The sequence below is a fragment of the Nerophis ophidion genome, linkage group LG01 (genome assembly GCF_033978795.1).
Source record: "Nerophis ophidion isolate RoL-2023_Sa linkage group LG01, RoL_Noph_v1.0, whole genome shotgun sequence".
In the NCBI taxonomy this organism is placed as follows: Eukaryota; Metazoa; Chordata; class Actinopteri; order Syngnathiformes; family Syngnathidae; genus Nerophis; species Nerophis ophidion.
The window spans coordinates 28,637,631-28,656,210 of record NC_084611.1 but is presented as its reverse complement, the minus strand read 5'-3'; the positions used below and the strand labels follow the sequence as shown (position 1 = coordinate 28,656,210).

Genomic DNA, 18,580 nt, shown 5'->3' with positions numbered 1-18,580 from the left:
GAGCGATGACTCAATAATAAGCAACAAGCCTGAACTAGTTTGTGTGGAAGGAAAAGTTGTGCTCTGAACAACCAGCAGGGGGCGACATGAGTCCGATAATGATCATAAAACAGCTCTGCACAATAATAGCGCGTTATATCAAAGGTGCATGATCTGTAAAAACAATGTAAATATCATGTAATATTATTTGTAGTGACGCTTGTAGATTAAAACAATATACAAGGGCATGTGTAGTTTATGAGGGTCATACAAACACATTTTAACTAAGTTAGCCTGCAACACTTGACAGTTTCCAGGAAACACTTGCGCCCCGGAGCTGCTTTAAAACTTTAACGAGCTAAGGGGAAGTGTGATACACTTTATATATATATATATATATATTTTTTTTTTTTAAAGCATCAAACAATTTGTGGATGAGGATAGTGAGAGTGAAGGACTAGAAGAAAAAAAGGCGAGGGCAGTGGGCGTGATCCAGATGTTATTAGACACATTTACTAGAATAATTCTGGAAAATCCCTTATCTGCTTATTGTGTTACTAGTGTTTCCGTGAGATTATATGGTACCTGAAAGTCGGAGAGGTGTGGCCACGAGTGTGGTGACCGCCAGTGTCTCCTGTAGGAGGAGGTAAGAGAGTCCGCAGCTGCAGGAGGACGCAAGCTCCGCTCATGTCTATGGTAAGAGCCGATTTATTACCACAATTTTTTTTTAACCGAAACCTGTCGGTTGACATGTGGTAGAGAACCATGTTCGTTTGACCGCTGTGTTCCATAGTAAAGCTTCACCTTCGGGAATGTAAACAAGGAAACACCGGCTGTGTTTGTGTTGCTAAAGGCAGCTGCAATACATCGAACCGGAAGTAAAACAGTGAAAAAAGACAAAGAGATGGTGGAGTCCACCCATCATCCGTGGGAGAAGTTTATTGATTTTTATTTTAGTATTGGCCTAACATATAAAGACATCAAAATTGTATTATGGTCCCACAACAGAGCACGGATGATGGGCAGGCTTCTGCATGCTCCCTTTCCTCCATTGCTGTGGCTGTTTTGCTTCCGGTTCACTGACATGGGAAAAAAAACTTTTGCGAGATCTCCCAAAACATCCATGTCCCTTTAGGAGCTCCGTAATTTAAAGGCCTACTGAAACCCGCTACTAGAGACCACGCAGTCTGATAGTTTATATATCAATGATGAAATATTAACATTGCAACACATGCCAATACGGCCTTTTTAGTTTACTAAATTGCAATTTTAAATTTCCCACGAAGTATCCTGTTAAAAACGTTGGTATGATGACACGTGCCCGTGACGTCTCGGGTTGTATCGGACATTTTTTTCCAGCCCAAACCAAAATATAAGTAGTCTGCTTTATTCGCATAATTACACAGTATTCTGGACATCTGTGTTGCTGAATCTTTTGCAATTTGTTCAATTAATAATGGAGACATCAAAGAAGAAAGATGTACGTGGTAAGCGGTGTATTGCGGCCGCCTTTAACCACACAAACACAGCCGGTGTTTCCTTGTTTCCTTGTTTACATTCTCGAAAGATGACGGTGAAGCTTTACTATGGAACAGAGCGGTCAAGCGAACCTGGTTCCCTACCACATATCAACCGGCAGGCTTCAGCGAGAAAATGGTGGTAATAAGTCGGCTCTTACCGTAGACATGAGCGGAGAGCTTGGTCGTTCCTCCTGCAGCTGCAGACTCTCTTGCCTCCTCCCACAGGCCGCCCCCGACCAGGTAAGACCATATAATCTCACTAAAACACTGGTAACACAATAAGCACATGAACATGTTTCTCTACCACATGGCAACCAGCAAGTTTTTGGTTGAGAAAATTGTGGTATTAAGTCGGCTCTTACCGAAGACTTGTGCGTAGTTTGCGTCCTCCTGCAGCAGCTGTCATCTTGGCTCCTCCATTGGCTTAATTCTCTCAGAGACACTGGCGGTCACCGCACCCCTCCGACTTTCAGGTATGACTTTATAATCTCACTAAAACACTAGTAACACAATAGGCAGATAAGGGATTTTCCAGAATTATCCTAGTAAATGTGTCTAATAACATCTGAATCGCTCCCACTGCCCTCGTCTTTTTTTTTCTTTTCTAGTCTTTCACTCTCACTTTCCTCATCCAGGGATCTTTCAACCTCGCTCAGATTAATGGGGAAATCGTCGCTTCTCGGTTCGAATCGCTCTTTGCTGCTGGTGGCCATGATTGCAAACAATGTGAGGATGTGAGGAGCTCCACAACCCGTGACATCACGAGCACATCGAGTCATACCAAAGACTATAAAAATGGGACCCATTACCTCCCTGCTTGGTACTCAGCATCAAGGGTTGGAATTAGGGGTTAAATCACCATAAAATGATTCCCGGGCGCGGCCACCACTCCTGCCCACTGCTCCCCTCACCTCCAGGGGGTGATCAAGGGTGATGGGTCAAATGCAGAGAATAATTTTGCCACATCCTATGGACGGGACTCTCGCTGCTGTCTTGGATCCGCTTTGAACTGAACACTCGCGGCTGTGTTGGAGTCATTATGGATTGAACTTTCACAGTATCATGTTAGACCCGCTCGACATCCATTGCTTTCGGTCCACTAGAGGGAGGGTTGCCCACATTTGAGGTCCTCTCCAAGGTTTCTCATAGTCATCATTGTCACTGGCGTCCCACTGGGTGTGAGTTTTCCTTGCCCTTATGTGGGTTCTTCCGAGGATGTCGTAGTCGTAATGGTTTGTGCAGTCCTCTGAGACATTTGTGATTTAGGGCTATATAAATAAACATTGATTGATTGATTGATTGACATCTAGTAGTGAAATGAATTATATTTATATAGCGCTTTACATAGTGAAACCCAATATCTATGTTTCAATTAAACCAGTGTGGGTGGCACTGCGAGCAGGTGGGTAAAGTGTCTTGCTTAAGGACACGACGGCAGTGACTAGGAGGGCGGAAGCGGGAATCGAATCTGCAACCCTCAAGTTGCTGGCACGGCCACTCTACCAACCGAGCTATGCCGTACATGTGTGTGACAATCATTGGTACTTTAACTTTTTTACTTTAACATCGTCTGCTACTTCCGGTACAGGCAGGGCTTTTTTATTAGGGACCAAAAGTTGCGAACTCTTTCGTCGATGTTCTCCACTAAATCCTTTCAGCAAAAATACGGCGATCGCGAAATGAACAAGTATGACACATAGAATGGACCTGCTATCCCCGTTTAAATAAGACAATCTCATTTCAGTAGGCCTTTAATTGCCTTATTCATGATGGCAGCCAATAACAGAGTTTTTCCAGTAAACATTCTTTCAGACATTTGGATTTTCCAAGTATTCCACGGTGTCTTCTGAACGCGATAACACAACATTATCGATCGGACTAGAGGTAATCAGCACATTCTCTGGACACACTGCTGCTGTTTACGGAGGTGGTGGTGGAGGAGGGGGAGGGGGTTTCTTGAAAATGCGTAATCCTTCCACGCGTGGGTTTGTCAACAAGCAGTAAATGCCGGTGGAAGAGGGGAGGGCGCCGGAGGGAGGGAGGGGGAACTTTTGCTTTCCTCCAAGCCGGGTTTCTGGCGAACCAATCAGGGATAAGCCTGTGCGGAAAGTCCCGCCCCCTGCCGAGAATCCACGCCGGTCTCGCTATAAAAGCCCGCGCTGCTTCTTCCGACCTCAGAATAACGCAAAACCCAGACTGGATTACACGAACCTTCACACTTTTTTTTTCTTCTTCTTCCTCTCCACCGTCCCGCGGAAGCATCACGACAACGTTTGGATTATTAACTATGACTTTGGAAGAGATTCGCGGACAGGAGAGCACGATGGAACACAACGAGAGGTAGGTTGAGGACCCGAGGAGGGGATTCCGGTCGTGTCTAATAATAGCGCACTTGTCTGATATTTGGCGTGTTTTTGCTTCTTTAAAGAGTTCAAAGTGCAGGCACGGCGCTGGAGGAGCTCCTGCTCGCCGCTAAGAAGCAGGACTACCTGACAGTGGGAGTCTACGAGTCCGCTAAAGTCATGAATGTGTAAGTTCTCTCTATCCTTTTTTTCCCAAGCATCATTTTTTTTGTACGCATGCGTCCTAACCGCGCGTCCTCCTCCTGCAGGGATCCGGACAGCGTGGCTTTCTGCGTGCTCGCCACCGACCACGAGCATGCGTGCGACATCGCCCTGCAGATCCACTTCACGCTCATCCAGGCCTTCTGCTTCGACAACGACATCAACGTGGTGCGCGTCAACGACATCGAGCGTCTGGCGGCGCTGGTGGGAGCCGACGAGGGCGGCGAGCCCAAGGACGCGCACTGCATTCTGGTCACGGTGAGTCAGTCCGAGCCCGCTGACACCTCCAAGCACGCAGGCATGCATCAGCAGTAGGCTGCACTTGAATTGTGTGCCCCTTTTCAATTTTTAAGGCAATTAAAAAAAAAAAATCCTAAAAGTAAAATAAAAATTTAGTAAAAAATATTATTATTATTATTATTTTTACTTTTCACTGCCTAATGCATCGTCTTTAGTCACTTGATTTTTACCATTATTTTCCCCATTTTTTAGGCAAATTTAAATATTTTCAAAAAGTACAAAAATAATATTAAATGTGTAATATAAAATAAATATAATAATAAATAGTAAAATATAGATTTTATTTTATTTTTTTTACTTTTCACTGCCCAATGCATCACCTATAGCAGGGGTAGGGAACCTATGGATCTAGAGCCAGATGTGGCTCTTTTGATGACTGCAACTGGCTCTCAGATAAATCTTAACTGACATTGATTAAAATGATAAGTCATTAATAATTCCGCTGGTAATCAGTCTTAAAAATAATGTCCAAATGCATTTTAAACCAACCATTCATTTTCTATCGCACCTGTTCAAGATGTCACATTGGTAAGAAGTATTATATTTATTAGTTAGCTTTAGAATAATAATGTTATTGAAAATAATAAGAGACTTATTATACTCTAAAAATGTAGTCTTAAAAATGCACGCATTTAGGTGTATTCAGTGGCTCTCACGGAAATACATTTTGAAATATTTGGCTTTCATGGCTCTCTCAGCCAAAAGGTTCCTGACCCCTGGTCTATAGGCACTTGTTTTGTTCCCTTTTTTTCCATTTTTAAGACAAATTTAAAATAATTCCTAAAAATACAAAAATAATATAAAAAATGTGTGATTGTCGAAAAAACACACACAAAAAAAACATATTTTAATTTTATTGTATTATTTTTCTACTTTTCACTGCCCAATGCATTGTCTTTAGGCACTTGATTTTTACCATTTTTATGCAATTTTAAATATCTTCAAAACATACAAAAATATTAAATGTGTAATATAAAATAAAAAAAAAATATATATACATGATACTTTTATAACATTTTTCCACAATTTACTTTTCAATGCCCAATGCATCGTCTTTAGGCCCTTTGACCTACTCATTGGTCTAGTGGTTTGAGTGTCCGCCCTGAGATCGGTAGGTCGTGAGTTCAAACCCTGGCCGAGATTATAAAAATGGGACCCATTGCCTCCCTGCTTGGCACTCAGCATCAAGGGTTGGAATTGGTGGTTAAATCACCATAAATGATTCCCGGGCGCGGCACCGCTGCTGCCCACTGCTCCCCACTGCTCCCCTCACTTCCCAGGGAGTAATTTCGCCACACCTAATGTGTGTGACAATTATTTGTACTTTACTTTACTTTTAGGATATTTTAAATATTTTCAAAAAATACAAAAATAATATTAAAAAATGTGCATTTTATAAATATACCAGAATAATTTTATTTTATTTTTGTATTTTAATTTTACTTTTCACCGCATTGTCTTTAGGCACTTGATTTGTCCCATTTTTTTAGGCAATTAACATTCAAAAAAATACAAAAATAATATTAGAAAAATGTGTATTCAAAAAAAAAATATATATATATCATGATCCTTTTCTTTTTATTTAGTTTTCACTGCATGTTATTAAAGTGCCCACTCTTCCATTCCAGAGCCCCAGTGCAACACCATGGAAGGACCCCGCTCTGGACAAGCTGAGCCTGTTCTGCGAGCAGAGCCGCAGCGTCTGCGACTGGGTGCCCACCATCACCCTCCCCGAGCGCTGAGACGCCAACCCCTTTTTTTGAAGATGCATCACGATGATGGTGATGATGATGATGACGATGAGAAGAAAGTCAAGGCCTCAATTTATAAGGGCCTATCTGCCTCCCTGGATTTAAGAGGAACATCCTTCCAGTCGGTGCATTGCGGGTCATTGTGGAACGACCCTGCAGAGGGGGGGAGAAGGCGACTAAAGGGGCGGAGTCCTTTGGGTGCTATCAGGACACCGCGAAGGAGTCTGGACTTAAGAGATGACGGTCCACTTCAGCAAGGAAGGCGGCGTGTGTGCAGGCGGGCGGGATCGCAACAGACTGTGCAGAGGAGGATGTGTGAGAAAGAGGGACGGAGCTCGTCAGATATGGGAATGATGCTGATCCGGAAGTGAGAGTGGCTAAAAAAAGACTTTCTTTTTCTTTTTTTCTTTTTTTTTTAAGTACAGCCATCCGGGAAGAGAGGAGGCGGGGGTTAACTCTCTGAAAAGACTGATTTGAGCTGCACATTTTTTATGGACTTTTGTCTTCTTTTTACTTGACATGTCTACTGTACACGCAAAGCAATGCAACGTTTCTTTCAATTTGCACACCTTTTTTTCATGCCCTGTGAATAAATCTTTGAACTCAAATGATTCCGTGAGTCAGATGTGTTATTTCTCCTCGCGCTTGTTCACTGAGCAAAGGTTCATCTGCATGCAATATCACAAAGTCAGGTCATTTTTGCGGTTAAAAAAAAAAAGACAGATCAAGGCACGGCATTTAATAGTGCATAGGTCACTAAATGAGGAAATGAGGTAAAAGTAGGTGCACTAAAGTAATGCATGCAAAAGTTCACAATTCTGGTGATTAGTCGGTAAAAAGATTATTTGGGGCATGACGTCATATTTGGTTGGAGTAATTATAATAACAGTTATGCAGACGTTTTGAAATCCCACATGCACGCAAAAACCTAATGATGGTAATTATTGGTCCTTCATAACATCTAATTGTAGCGCGGTGTCGAGAGAGGTCACTTATTGAGGGAATGTAGTACACAGTAATGACTGGTATTTTACCAACAGTTCTGCAGACTATGCAGAAGTTCACAAGAAAGGAATGCCATGTTGGTAATTATTTGACCTGCAAAGCGACTAATTGAGGCATGGTGTCTATTTGGGTGGAGGCAGTACGTAATAAGTATTAGTCCTTCCAGTGAGAAATGGTGTCTTATTAGAGTAGAAGCCATCACTTGAGCAAATATTTGTGGCAAGGAAGAACAATCTAAAGATGCTGATGCAGATATTGATGACATTTTGGGAGGTCGTCCTGCAAATTTGAGGAACGGCATATATTTAAGTTGAGACTCATTTGATGAAATACAACATTCTGGAGTATTCAAAACATGTTATTGTAGATGGTTTGCCAACAATCTATAATACTCTGTTGGTAACTTGTTAGTCCTGCAAAAAGACTATTTGAGGCATGGTGTCTATTTGAGGGGAGGAAATATGATTCTATCATTCCAACAGTATCCAAAAAGTTCACCAGTAAGGAATGCTATGTTGGTAATAATTATAGCCCTGCAATTGAGGCGTGGTGTCAATTAGAGCAGGGGCCATTAACATTACTTGCACAAATATGGTGTATGATACAAAAACGATGTTCCAGTGATGCTAAAGTGGACATTCACACATGTAATGGCATCTTGGAAGCTATTTGCCTCTCAAAATTGAAACATGGTGTTTATTTGAGTGGAGATTTTTTAAATAAAATAAGGCATAGTATGATATCTAAAGGATGGCAATGTGAATGCCATACACAAGGTAATGAGAAACAATAATACCATGTTGGTAGTTACGAGTACAGCAGAACATTAATTGAAGCATGGCGTTTATTAGACTGGTCTAATTTAAATAAATACAGCATACTAGGGCATCTAAAAGATGGCAATGTGAATGGTATACACACGGTAACTACAATAAAACCAATGTTGGTAGTTACTAGTACTGCAGGATATTAATCAAGGCGTGGCGTCTACTTGAGTCGAGACACATTTGAGAAAGGGTACCTTAAAGTTGGAAGCTCAAATTGTAAGCAAATGTTCATCATTAAGCAACAATACCATGTTGGTAGTTATTAGTCCTGCGAAAAGACTATTTGAGGCATGGCGTCTATTTGAGGGGAGGAAATGTGATATACAATGACAAAGAGTGTACAAAAGACTATAATTCAGACACTATCCAAAATGTTCACCAGCAAGGAATGTTATCTTGATAATAATTATAGTCCTGCGATTGAGGCATGACGTCAATTAGAGAAGAGGCCACTGACAGCAATTGCACAAATATGGTTTATGATAAAAGAAAGATGTTCAAAAGATCCTAATGTGGACATTCAGCAAGTAACAGCATCTTGGTAGCTATTTGTCTTTCAAAATTGAAACATGGTGTTTATTTGAGTGGATACTTTTTTTTAATAAAATAGGGCTGACTAGGATATCTAAAGGATGGCAATGTGAATGCCATACACAAGGTAATGAAAAACATTAATACCATGTTGGTAGTTACTAGTACAGCAGAATATTAATTGAGACATGGCGTTTATTAGAGCGGTCTAATTTGAGTAAATACAGCATACTAAGGGAATCTAAAAGATGGCAATGTGAATGGTATACACACGGTAACTAGAAAAAATAATACCAATGCTGGTAGTTACTAGTACTGCAGGATATTAATCGAGGCATGGCGTCTACTTGAGTCGAGACACATTTGAGAAAGGGTACCTAAAAGTTGGAAGCTCAAATTGTAAGCAAATATTCATCATCAAGCAACAATACCATGTTGGTAGTTATTAGTCCTGCAGAACATTAATGGAGGCATGGCGTCTATTCGAGCAGAGTGTTATTTGAAGAAATACAAAATATAGCATACTTGGGTATTCAAAAGACAGTATACAAATGTCCATGCTGGTCATTATTAGTCCCATGCATTATTAATCGAGGCATGGTGTTTATTAATGCTCTCTTATTTGAAGAATTAGTTGTTCGAGAAATTATGTACTGGTGTGCAAAAGTTCACCAGCAAGCAACAATAATACAATGGAGATTATTTGGATTATTTGAGAATGATTTGGATCAGTTTGACCCAGAAAGTCAGAGGTCAGCATGAGTTTCTTTGCACTCATCAAGTGATACTCCCCCACGAGTGTGATACCGCTCGGCTGCATGAATGAGGAAGCTGCTAACTAAAAGTCCGACTGCCGATCAAGTGACGGCTCATGTGCAATAAACACAACAATTCTTGTGACACGCTGCTTGTTTCCAGTGCTGACATGGCAGCCTAAAAGTTACAAGTCATGCCGGAGATACCTTTTTTCTTTTTCTGCCTTTGGGGACTTTCCGTGCAGCCAAGTGCTGCTTATCCTTCAGCCAGGGGCCACTTTCAGCTCTGCATAACAATGGGGCTTTTTTTTCGATCTGGGGGTTGGGGGGTAGAAGCACTCATGTCAAAACCGAAAGTGTTGCCAGGTAGAAGTTTCTGTTCATTGTTTCCGTCCACTGCCTAACAACAATGATCATGCAAAGACACAAAGTGCCTGGTGTAGGCGTGTGCAAGTACACCACACCCTAAACAAGGGAGGCACGTTCTACAGTATCAGAGGTACGGCATGTTTTAGAGATACCAAACCCAAAACTAGTGAAGTTGGCACGTTGTGTAAATGATAAATAAAAACAGAATGCAATGATTTGCTAATCCTTTTCAACTTATATTCAATTGAAGGGACTGCAAAGACAAGACATTTAATGTTCGAACTAAAAAACGTAATTATTTTTTGCAAATAATCATTAACTTAGAATTTAATGGCAGCAACACATTGCAAAAAGGTTCGCACAGGGTCATTTTTTTACCAATGTGTTACATGGCCTTTCCTTTTAAAAACGTTCAGTACATGTTTGGAAACTAAGGAGACTAATTTTTGAAGCTTTTAAGGTGGAATTCTTTCCCATTTTTGCTTGATATACAGCTTAAGTTGTTCAACAGTCCGAGGTCTCCTTTGTCTTATTTTAGGCTTCATAATGCGCCACACATTTTCAATAGGACACTGGTCTGGACTACAGGCAGGCCAGTCTAGTACCCGCACTCTTTAACTATGAAGCTACGCTGTTGCAACACGTGGCTTGGCATTGTCTTGCTGAAATAAACAGGGGTGTCCATGATAAAGTTGCTTGGATGGCAACATATGTTGCTCCAAAACCTGTATGTACCTTTCAGCATTAATAGTGCCTTCACAGATATGGAAGTTACCCGTGCCTTGGGCACTAATACACCCCCATACCATCACAGATGCTGGCTTTTGAACTTTGCAATTAGAACAATCTGGATGGTTATTTTCCAAAAACAATTTGAAATGTGGACCCATCAGACCACAGAACACTTTTCCACTTTGCACCAGTCCATCTTAGATGAGCTCGGGCCCAGCAAAGCCGTTGGAGTTCCTGGGTGTTGTTGATAAATGGCTTTCTCTTTGCATGGTAGAGTTTTAACTTGCACTTACAGATGTAGCAACAAACTGTAGTTACTGACAGTCGTTTTCTGAAGTGTTCCTGAGCCCATGTGGTAATATCCTTTACACACTGATGTCGGTTTTTGATGCAGTACGGCCTGAGATATGGAAGATCCGTAATATCATTGCTTACGTGCAGAGATTCCTCCAGAATCTCTGAACCTTTTGATGATGTTATGGACCATATATGGAGAAATCCCTAAATTCCTTGCAATAGCTGGTTGAGAAATATTGTTCTTAAACTGTTGGAACAATTTGCTCATGCATTTGTTCACAAAGTGCTGACCCTCGCCCCATCCTTGATTGTGAATAACTGAGCATTTCATGGAAGCTGCTTTTATACCCAATCATGGCACCCACCTGTTCCCAATCAACTAGTTCACCTGTGGAATGTTCCAAATAAGTGTTTGATGAGCATTCCTCAACTTTCTCAGTCTTTGTTGCCACTTGTGCCAGCTTTTCTGAAACAGGTTGCACGCATAAAATTCCAAATGAGCTAATATTTACAAAAAATAACACCGTTTTACAGTTCAAACGTTGAATATCTTGTCTTTGCATTCTATTCAATTGAATATAAGTTGAAAAGGATTTGTAAATCATTGTATTCTGGTTTTATTTACCATTTGCACAACACGCCAACTTCACTGGTTTTGAGTTTTGTTCAAAGATGTATCTTTTTAGCCTTTTCTTTAAAACTCCCCAGCGCCCAAAATATAATAAATGACGGTAAAAAATGACGGTAAATATCCTTTTTCAAGATTTCTAGCATTTGCACCATGCTACAAACAGCCGCACGTTGTAAACACCAGCTTTACAGATGCCATGTCTTCTATGCAGGTGGCGTATGCTGTGCTAAAGATGTCTACTGCAGTACTTGGTGGTATCAATCACAGCAGAGGAAATTCCAGATCTGAGGGAGAAACCTATATTTTTCCAAATGCAGTTACAGTGATTAATTGTGGCACGGCATCCATTAGAGCAGAGCCCGCTATTTAAGGAAAAAAAAAACATATGGTATTTGCCAATAAATATGACATATTCCAAAGACGATAATGGATTTTATGCAATAGTTTACTGGCCAATCCTACAAGTATACTAATTGAGGCATGGCATCTATTTGAGCAGAGACCACTATTTGAGAAATAACAGCACTGTATATGCAAACGAAAAGTATTTAAAGACTATACTGCAGACTTTATGCCAAAGTTTACTGGCAGGTAATGCCACTTACAAATCACATATGACAACGCCCTACATAACTGTTTCTTTGGTCGTCTGAAGCGTGAACACCGATTTTATATGAGGCCAGGGGTGTTTGCGTCCATTGTCGTCTCTGCCATTGTTGTTGTTCGCCGCTGAAACTTTTTGGCCGGTTAATCATGTGACCGCCTGGCTCTGTTTGATTGGTGAAAGGGAGTCAAACGTCACCAGTTACTGCATTTGATTGGTGAAACGGAGTCAAACGTCACCAGTGACTGCATTTGATTAGTGAAACGCAGGCATGTGATAGATCCTACTTTGAAGGTATGTCTGACACACCAAAAGAAAACGTGTATTAACAGATGGATAAAATTCAGTAGCGAGTAAATGGAGCGGAGTAAAAGTAGCGTTTATTCGCTATAAAAATACTCAAGTAAAAGTAAAAGTATGTTGCATTAAAACTACTCTTAGAAGTACAATTTATCCAAAAAGTTACTCAAGTAGATGTAACGGAGTAAATGTAGCGCGTTACTACCCACCTCTGCGTACGGGTGTACTTTGTGGACGCCGTCTCTGCTCCACAGTAAGTCTTTGCTGTCGTCCAGCCTTCTGTTTTTCTTTACTTTCTAGCCAGTTCAGTTTTAGTTTCGTTCCCTAATCTGAGTGCGCCTGAAAGAGTGGTAGCACATCACAGTAGCTCCTTTGAATTCGTTCTTTTTACTTAATTTTTGGTATTATTCTCAACTTTTCTTGCTTTCTTTTAATCTCTTACCTTTCAATAAACCACTAATTATGGTTCTTGGGCGCTTTTGTGTGTTTTCGCTACTTTTCTTTTTGTTTTCGGGCCGTTTTGTGTTTGGCTGTGATCAACGGAGCATCAGGCCTTTTGTTTACACACGCGAGGAGCTGTTTGCACTCTCCTTACTAGCGCTGTGGGGAGCGCGGCCGGACCTTCCCGTGGAACTACGGAAGAAGCGCAGGGGACGCCGTGCCGGCACAAAGATGAGGGAGCGGAGAAGGAAATTTAAACCTGCAATTTCCTCTGTCCTCATGGGGAACGTGCGGTCTCTGGCGAACAAAATGGATGAATTGTCCGGGCTCGTCCGAACTCAAAAGGAGTACGCCATCATCATCATCATCATCAGCATCATGTGCTTTACAGAGACTTGGCTACACGCGGACTTCCCGGACCACAGCGCAACTCTACCCGGCTTCACAACTTCACGGGCGGATAGAAACACACTCCTGAGCGGTAAGAAAAAAGGCAGCGGAATTGCCATCTTGGTGAACGAGAGGTGGTGCAATCCTGGACATATTACTGTCAAGGAGTTTGTTTGCATGCCGGACATTGAATTCCTAGCTGTTGGAATTCGATCATATTATTTGCCAAGAGAGTTTACTTCTGTAATCTTCATCGGAGTGTATGTCCCTCCTTCTGCTGACGAAGCTGTTCCGTGTGACACCATTCACGCCGCTGTTGCTAAGCAACAGACCAAACATCCCGATGCCCTCTTTCCCATTTCGGGTGACTTTAATCATGTTTCTTTGGACTCTATTTTACCCATTTTCCACCAATATGTGCACTGTGCAACCCGGGAAAATAAAACTCTGGACCTACTGTATGCTAATTCAAAAGATGCATACAGAGCCACTGCCCTGCCCCCCCTTGGACGATCTGATCACAACCTGGTGCTTTTAACACCTCATTATGTTCCTGCTGTGAGGAGGCAGCCCATCTCAACAAAATCCGTGCAGATGAAGAACCAGGAGGCATGCATTGCCCTGCAGGACTGCTTTGAGTCTACAGACTGGGAAGTACTCTGTAAGACCCACAGGACAGATATCGACAGCATCACAGACTGCATCACAGATTACATCAATTTCTGTGAGGGCTCCATCATCCCTACAAAAACTGTCCATTGCTACCCAAATAACAAGCCCTGGATCACCAGCCAGCTAAAGGTGCTGCTTGATAAAAAGAAGCTAGCCTTCAGGTGCGGTGACCGGGACGAGTTGAGGAGGATACAGTGGCAGCTTAAAGTCCAGCTGCAAGAAGGGAAAGATGCCTATAGGAGGAAGCTAGAGGCTAAACTCCAGCAAAACAACATCCGTGATGCGTGGAAAGGCATAAAAGCCATCACAGGCTTTAACAACAAAGCCAAACTGCTGGATGGGGGTGCAGACAGAGCCAACGAGCTGAATTTGTTTTTCAACAGATTTAGCAATGCACCCATTACTGGCCCACCCCCCACTACTCCTGTCTTCACACCTCCCCTGAACATCTCTACACAAACTCCTTGTCCGATACCTGCCACTGCTGATCCCCCCTCCCCCACTGAGAAAGCCAGCCCGATGTGCCTGACACCAGGACACGTGAGACTACAGCTGGAGAGAGTCAATCCAGCCAAGTCAGCAGGCCCTGACCGACTCAAGCCCTGGGTACTGAAGACTTGTGCAACTCAGCTGACTGTGATCCTCCATTTCATCTTCAACCTGAGTCTGAAGCTAGAACGGACACCAGTGCTATGGAAAACATCCTGCATAGTGCCGATGCCCAAGAAGCCCATCCCATCGGGCTTGAACGACTTCAGACCTGTTGCCCTGACGTCACAGGTCATGAAGGTCCTCGAAAGACTTCTTCTGGAACAACTGAGACCCCTGGTGGCTCCTTCCCTGGATCCTCTACAGCAGGGGCGCTCACACTTTTTCTGCAGGCGAGCTACTTTTCAATTGACCAAGTCGAGGAGATCTACCTCATTCCTATTTGTAATTTATATTTATTTATTTATGAAAGAGACATTTTTGTTAACAAGTTAATGGTGTTTAATGATAATACAAGCATGTTTAACACACATAGATTCCTTTCTTTCATGAAGACAAGAATATAAATTGGTGTATTTGATTCTGATGACTTGCATTCATTGGAATTAGACAGTGGTGCTGATAACGTCCGCATTTTCAAATGGAGGAAAAAAAAAGTCCTCCTTTCTGTCCAATACCACATGAAAGTGGTTGGATTTGGCATCTCATTTGTCCAACTTGAATACTCTTTTTTTAAACACTTTGTTATGAGAGTAGCATATATGTGTGGCCCTTTAATGTCTGGCAGCAGGTGAGTGACGTCAGTGAGTGTGCGGGTGGGCAAGCAAGTGAGAAAGCAGTCGCTGAGGGCGGGGGAGAAATACATTGGCATCAAACTCCGTAGATTGCTAGCTTGTGCACGCTAGCTTTCAGAGACTCTTATTTTGTTAGCACAGGCAGGATGAAACAGGTCTTTTATGGTGAAGACAGGAACTGTGCAGTCGGTCTTTAGAGTTTTGACAGTAGGTACGGAGTCTCTAGAAATAAAATGTGTTTCTCTGCGTCTGCCCTGTTAGTGATTTTTTTCTTAAATATGAGCTTGCAGCAGCCAGCGTCATCTCACAAGATCCTCGGGTGTCGAGAATGTCAAACAACTGACGAAAGTGAAGTCTTGGTATGATTGATGATTGCTCATTTTTATGTATATTTTTTAATGCCTGGCTTGAGATCGACTGACACACCCTCCGAGATCGACCAGTCGATCGCGATCCACGTAATGGGCACCCCTGCTCTACAGTTTGCATATCAGCCCCATGTAGGAGTGGATGATGCTGTTATCTACCTGCTGCATCGTGCTCACTCTCACCTGGATGGTGGGAAGGGCACTGTGAGGATCATGTTCTTTGATTTCTCCAGTGCCTTTAACACATCCAGCCAATTCTGATGAGTGACAAGTTGCTCAGGATGGGTGTCAGTTCATCCATTGTCTCCTGGATCACTGATTACTTGTCTGACAGGCCCCAGTTTGTGCGACTGGGGAGCTCCCTGTCGGATACTGTGGTCAGTGGTGTAGGTGCTCCACAGGGGACTGTCCTGTCTCCTTTCCTGTTCACCCTGTACACCTCAGACTTCCAGTACAGTTCCAGGTTCTGCCACCTGGAGAAATATTCTGACGACTCTGCGGTGGTCGGGTGTGTCAGAGAGGGACGGGAATTGGAGTATAGGACACTGATTGCTGACTTTGTGGAGTGGTCTCAGCCGAACCATCTGGTCCTTAACGTGGACAAGACCAAGGAGCTGGTCATCGACTTCAGGAAGAGTATGACCCCGCTGGAGCCCATCAAGATCCATGGCCGGGAGGTGGCAGTGGTGGGGCAATATAAGTACCTTGGAGTTCATTTGAACAGCAGACTGGACTGGAAGGACAACTGCAATGCTGTTTACAAGAAGGGAATGAGCAGACTCTTTTTCCTGAGGAAGCTTAGGGCCTTTAATGTGTGCAGCAAGCTGTTAGAGATCTTCTATCAGTCTGTTGTGGCCAGTGCCCTTCACTTCGCTGTGGTTTGTTGGGGGAGCAGCACCAGCAAAAGGGATTCAAACCGGATTGATAAACTGATCCGGAGAGCCGGCCAAACTATTGGCTTGCAATTGGAGGCGTTTGCATCAGTAGGGGACAAGAGGACACTGGACAAACTGCTGGCCATCATGGACAATCCTTCCCACCCACTCCACCAGACAATTGAGGGACAGCGGAGTTCATACTCCAACAGGCTCCTTCAGCTTCCTTCCCGCACTGTGCGATTCAAAAACTCCTTCATTCCACACTCCATCCAGCTGTATAATCACTCCCCATACAGCAACAGATAATATCCGCCTATTACCTGACACCTTCTATGTCAGCTACTTCTCTTTGTTCTTAACGTCTATATTCTATTTTCTGCTGGACTTTCTATCTTTTTTTATGCTGGGGCTGCCAAATATACTTTGATAGTGTACATAGCATTTGGTATATATTGTATATATGTTATAGACATATAATATCTGTATATATTTTATACTGTACACATTATTAGTATATATTGTATATATTCGCAGATAAGTTATATTTTACATTGCTATACCTAGTGTATTTATACCTGCATTGTCCTTTCCATCCTTACACTTTCCATCATTGTAACTAAGCTACTGAGTTGAACAATTTTCCTTGAGGATCATTAAAGTTTGTCTAAGTCTAAGTCTAAGCTTCATTGCCTTCTCTTAGGGGCACTCACCTTTTGTTTATTTTTGGTTTAAAGGGGAACATTATCACAATTTCAGAAGGGTTAAAACCAATAAATAACAGGTCCCAGTGGCTTATTTTATTTTTAGAAGTTTTTTCAAAATTTTACACATCATGGAATATCCCGAAAAAAGGCTTTAACGTGCCTGATTTACGTTATCTGTAAATCCACCGTCCATTTTCTTGCGACGTCATCTAGTAATGCCAACATGGAACATAGAACAGCAAGATATAGCGACATTAGCTCGGATTCAGACTCGGATTTCAGCGGCCTAAGCGATTCAACAGATTACGCATGTATTGAAACGGATGGTTGGAGTATGGAGGCAGATAGCGAAAACAAAATTGAAGAAGAAACTGAAGCTATTGAGCGAATAACTATTGAAGCTATTCGGCGGTCGCCTTCTAACCAATGATTGAGTGTCGCAGGATATCCATACATCTCTGTGCCATGTCTGTCTTAGCATCGCCGGTAAAATGTGCAGACCAAACGAGAGACTTTCGCATCTTTTGACACTGGAGCAACTTAAATCCGTCGATTGGTAAGTGTTTGTTTGGCATTAAATATGGGTGGAGGGAAAGGCTGGATGCAAATATAGCTACAAATGTACTTACAGCTAGCCTAAATAGCATGTTAGCATCGATTAGCTGGCAGTCATGCCGTGACCAAATATGTCTGATTACCACAAAAGTCAATAACATCAACAAAACTCACATTTGTGATTTCGTTGACTTTATTGTTGGAAATGCATCTGCTTTGAGTGTCGCAGGATATCCATTTATCTCTGTGCCTTGTCTGTCGTAGCATCGTCGGTAAAATGTGCAGACCAAACAAGGGACTTTCGCATCTTTTGACACTGGAGCAACTTAAATCCGTCAATTGGTAAGTGTTTGTTTGGCATTAGATGTGGGTGGGGGGAAAGGCTGGATGCAAATATAGCTACAAATGTACATTCAGGTAGCCTAAATAGCATGTTCGCATCGATTAGCTGGCAGTCATGCCGCGACCAAATATGTCTTATTAGCACATAAGTCAATAACATCAACAAAACTCACATTTGTGATATCGTTGACTTTATCGTTGGAAATTAATCTGCTTTGAGTGTCGCAGGATATCCATACATCTCTGTGCCATGTCTGTCTTAGCATCGCCGGTAAAGTGTGCAGACCAAACGAGGGATTTTCGCATCTTTTGACACTGGAGCAACTTAAATCCTACGATCGGTAAGTGTTTGTTTGGCATTAAATGTGGGTGGAGGGAAAGGCTGGATGCAAATATAGCTACAAATGTACACACAGCTAGCCTAAATAGCATGTTAGCATTTATTAGCATGCCGTGCTAATCGATGCACACTCCACGTAAATCAACTTGAATCCGTCCCTGATCGTGTTGTTACACCCTCCGACAACACACCGACGAGGCATGATATCTCCAAGGTACGGAAAACAGTCGAAAAAACGGAAAATAACAGAGTTGATTTGACTTGGTGTTTGTAATGTGTTTGAGAAAATGGCGGATTCACTCCACTATGTGACGTCATCGTTCCGAGTGCGAATAATAGAAAGGCGTTTAATTCGCCAAAATTCACCCATTTAGAGTTCGGAAATCTGTTAAAAAATATATGGTCTTTTTTCTGCAACATCAAGGTATATATTGACGCTTAC

General features: G+C 42.3%; 1 protein-coding gene across 1 annotated transcript; it reads left to right on the top strand.

Annotated features, from left to right (window-relative positions):
- Window positions 1-3,664: 3,664 nt before the first annotated feature.
- gadd45ga (growth arrest and DNA-damage-inducible, gamma a) lies at window positions 3,665-6,725 on the top strand. Its single transcript, XM_061900252.1, has 4 exons — window positions 3,665-3,839; window positions 3,928-4,029; window positions 4,111-4,321; window positions 5,992-6,725. The coding sequence occupies exons 1-4, from the start codon at window positions 3,787-3,789 to the stop codon at window positions 6,103-6,105; spliced, it is 480 nt and encodes a 159-aa protein (XP_061756236.1). The 5' UTR covers window positions 3,665-3,786; the 3' UTR covers window positions 6,106-6,725.
- Window positions 6,726-18,580: the final 11,855 nt, after the last annotated feature.

Excerpts from the sequence above, each read along its gene's own strand:
- gadd45ga (XM_061900252.1), top strand. The coding sequence starts at position 3,787 with ATGACTTTGGAAGAGATTCGCGGACAGGAGAGCACGATGGAACACAAC. Across the intron at positions 3,840-3,927 it reads ACGATGGAACACAACGAGAG|AGTTCAAAGTGCAGGCACGG; the intron begins GTAGGTTGAGGA and ends GCTTCTTTAAAG. Across the intron at positions 4,322-5,991 it reads CGCACTGCATTCTGGTCACG|AGCCCCAGTGCAACACCATG; the intron begins GTGAGTCAGTCC and ends CTTCCATTCCAG.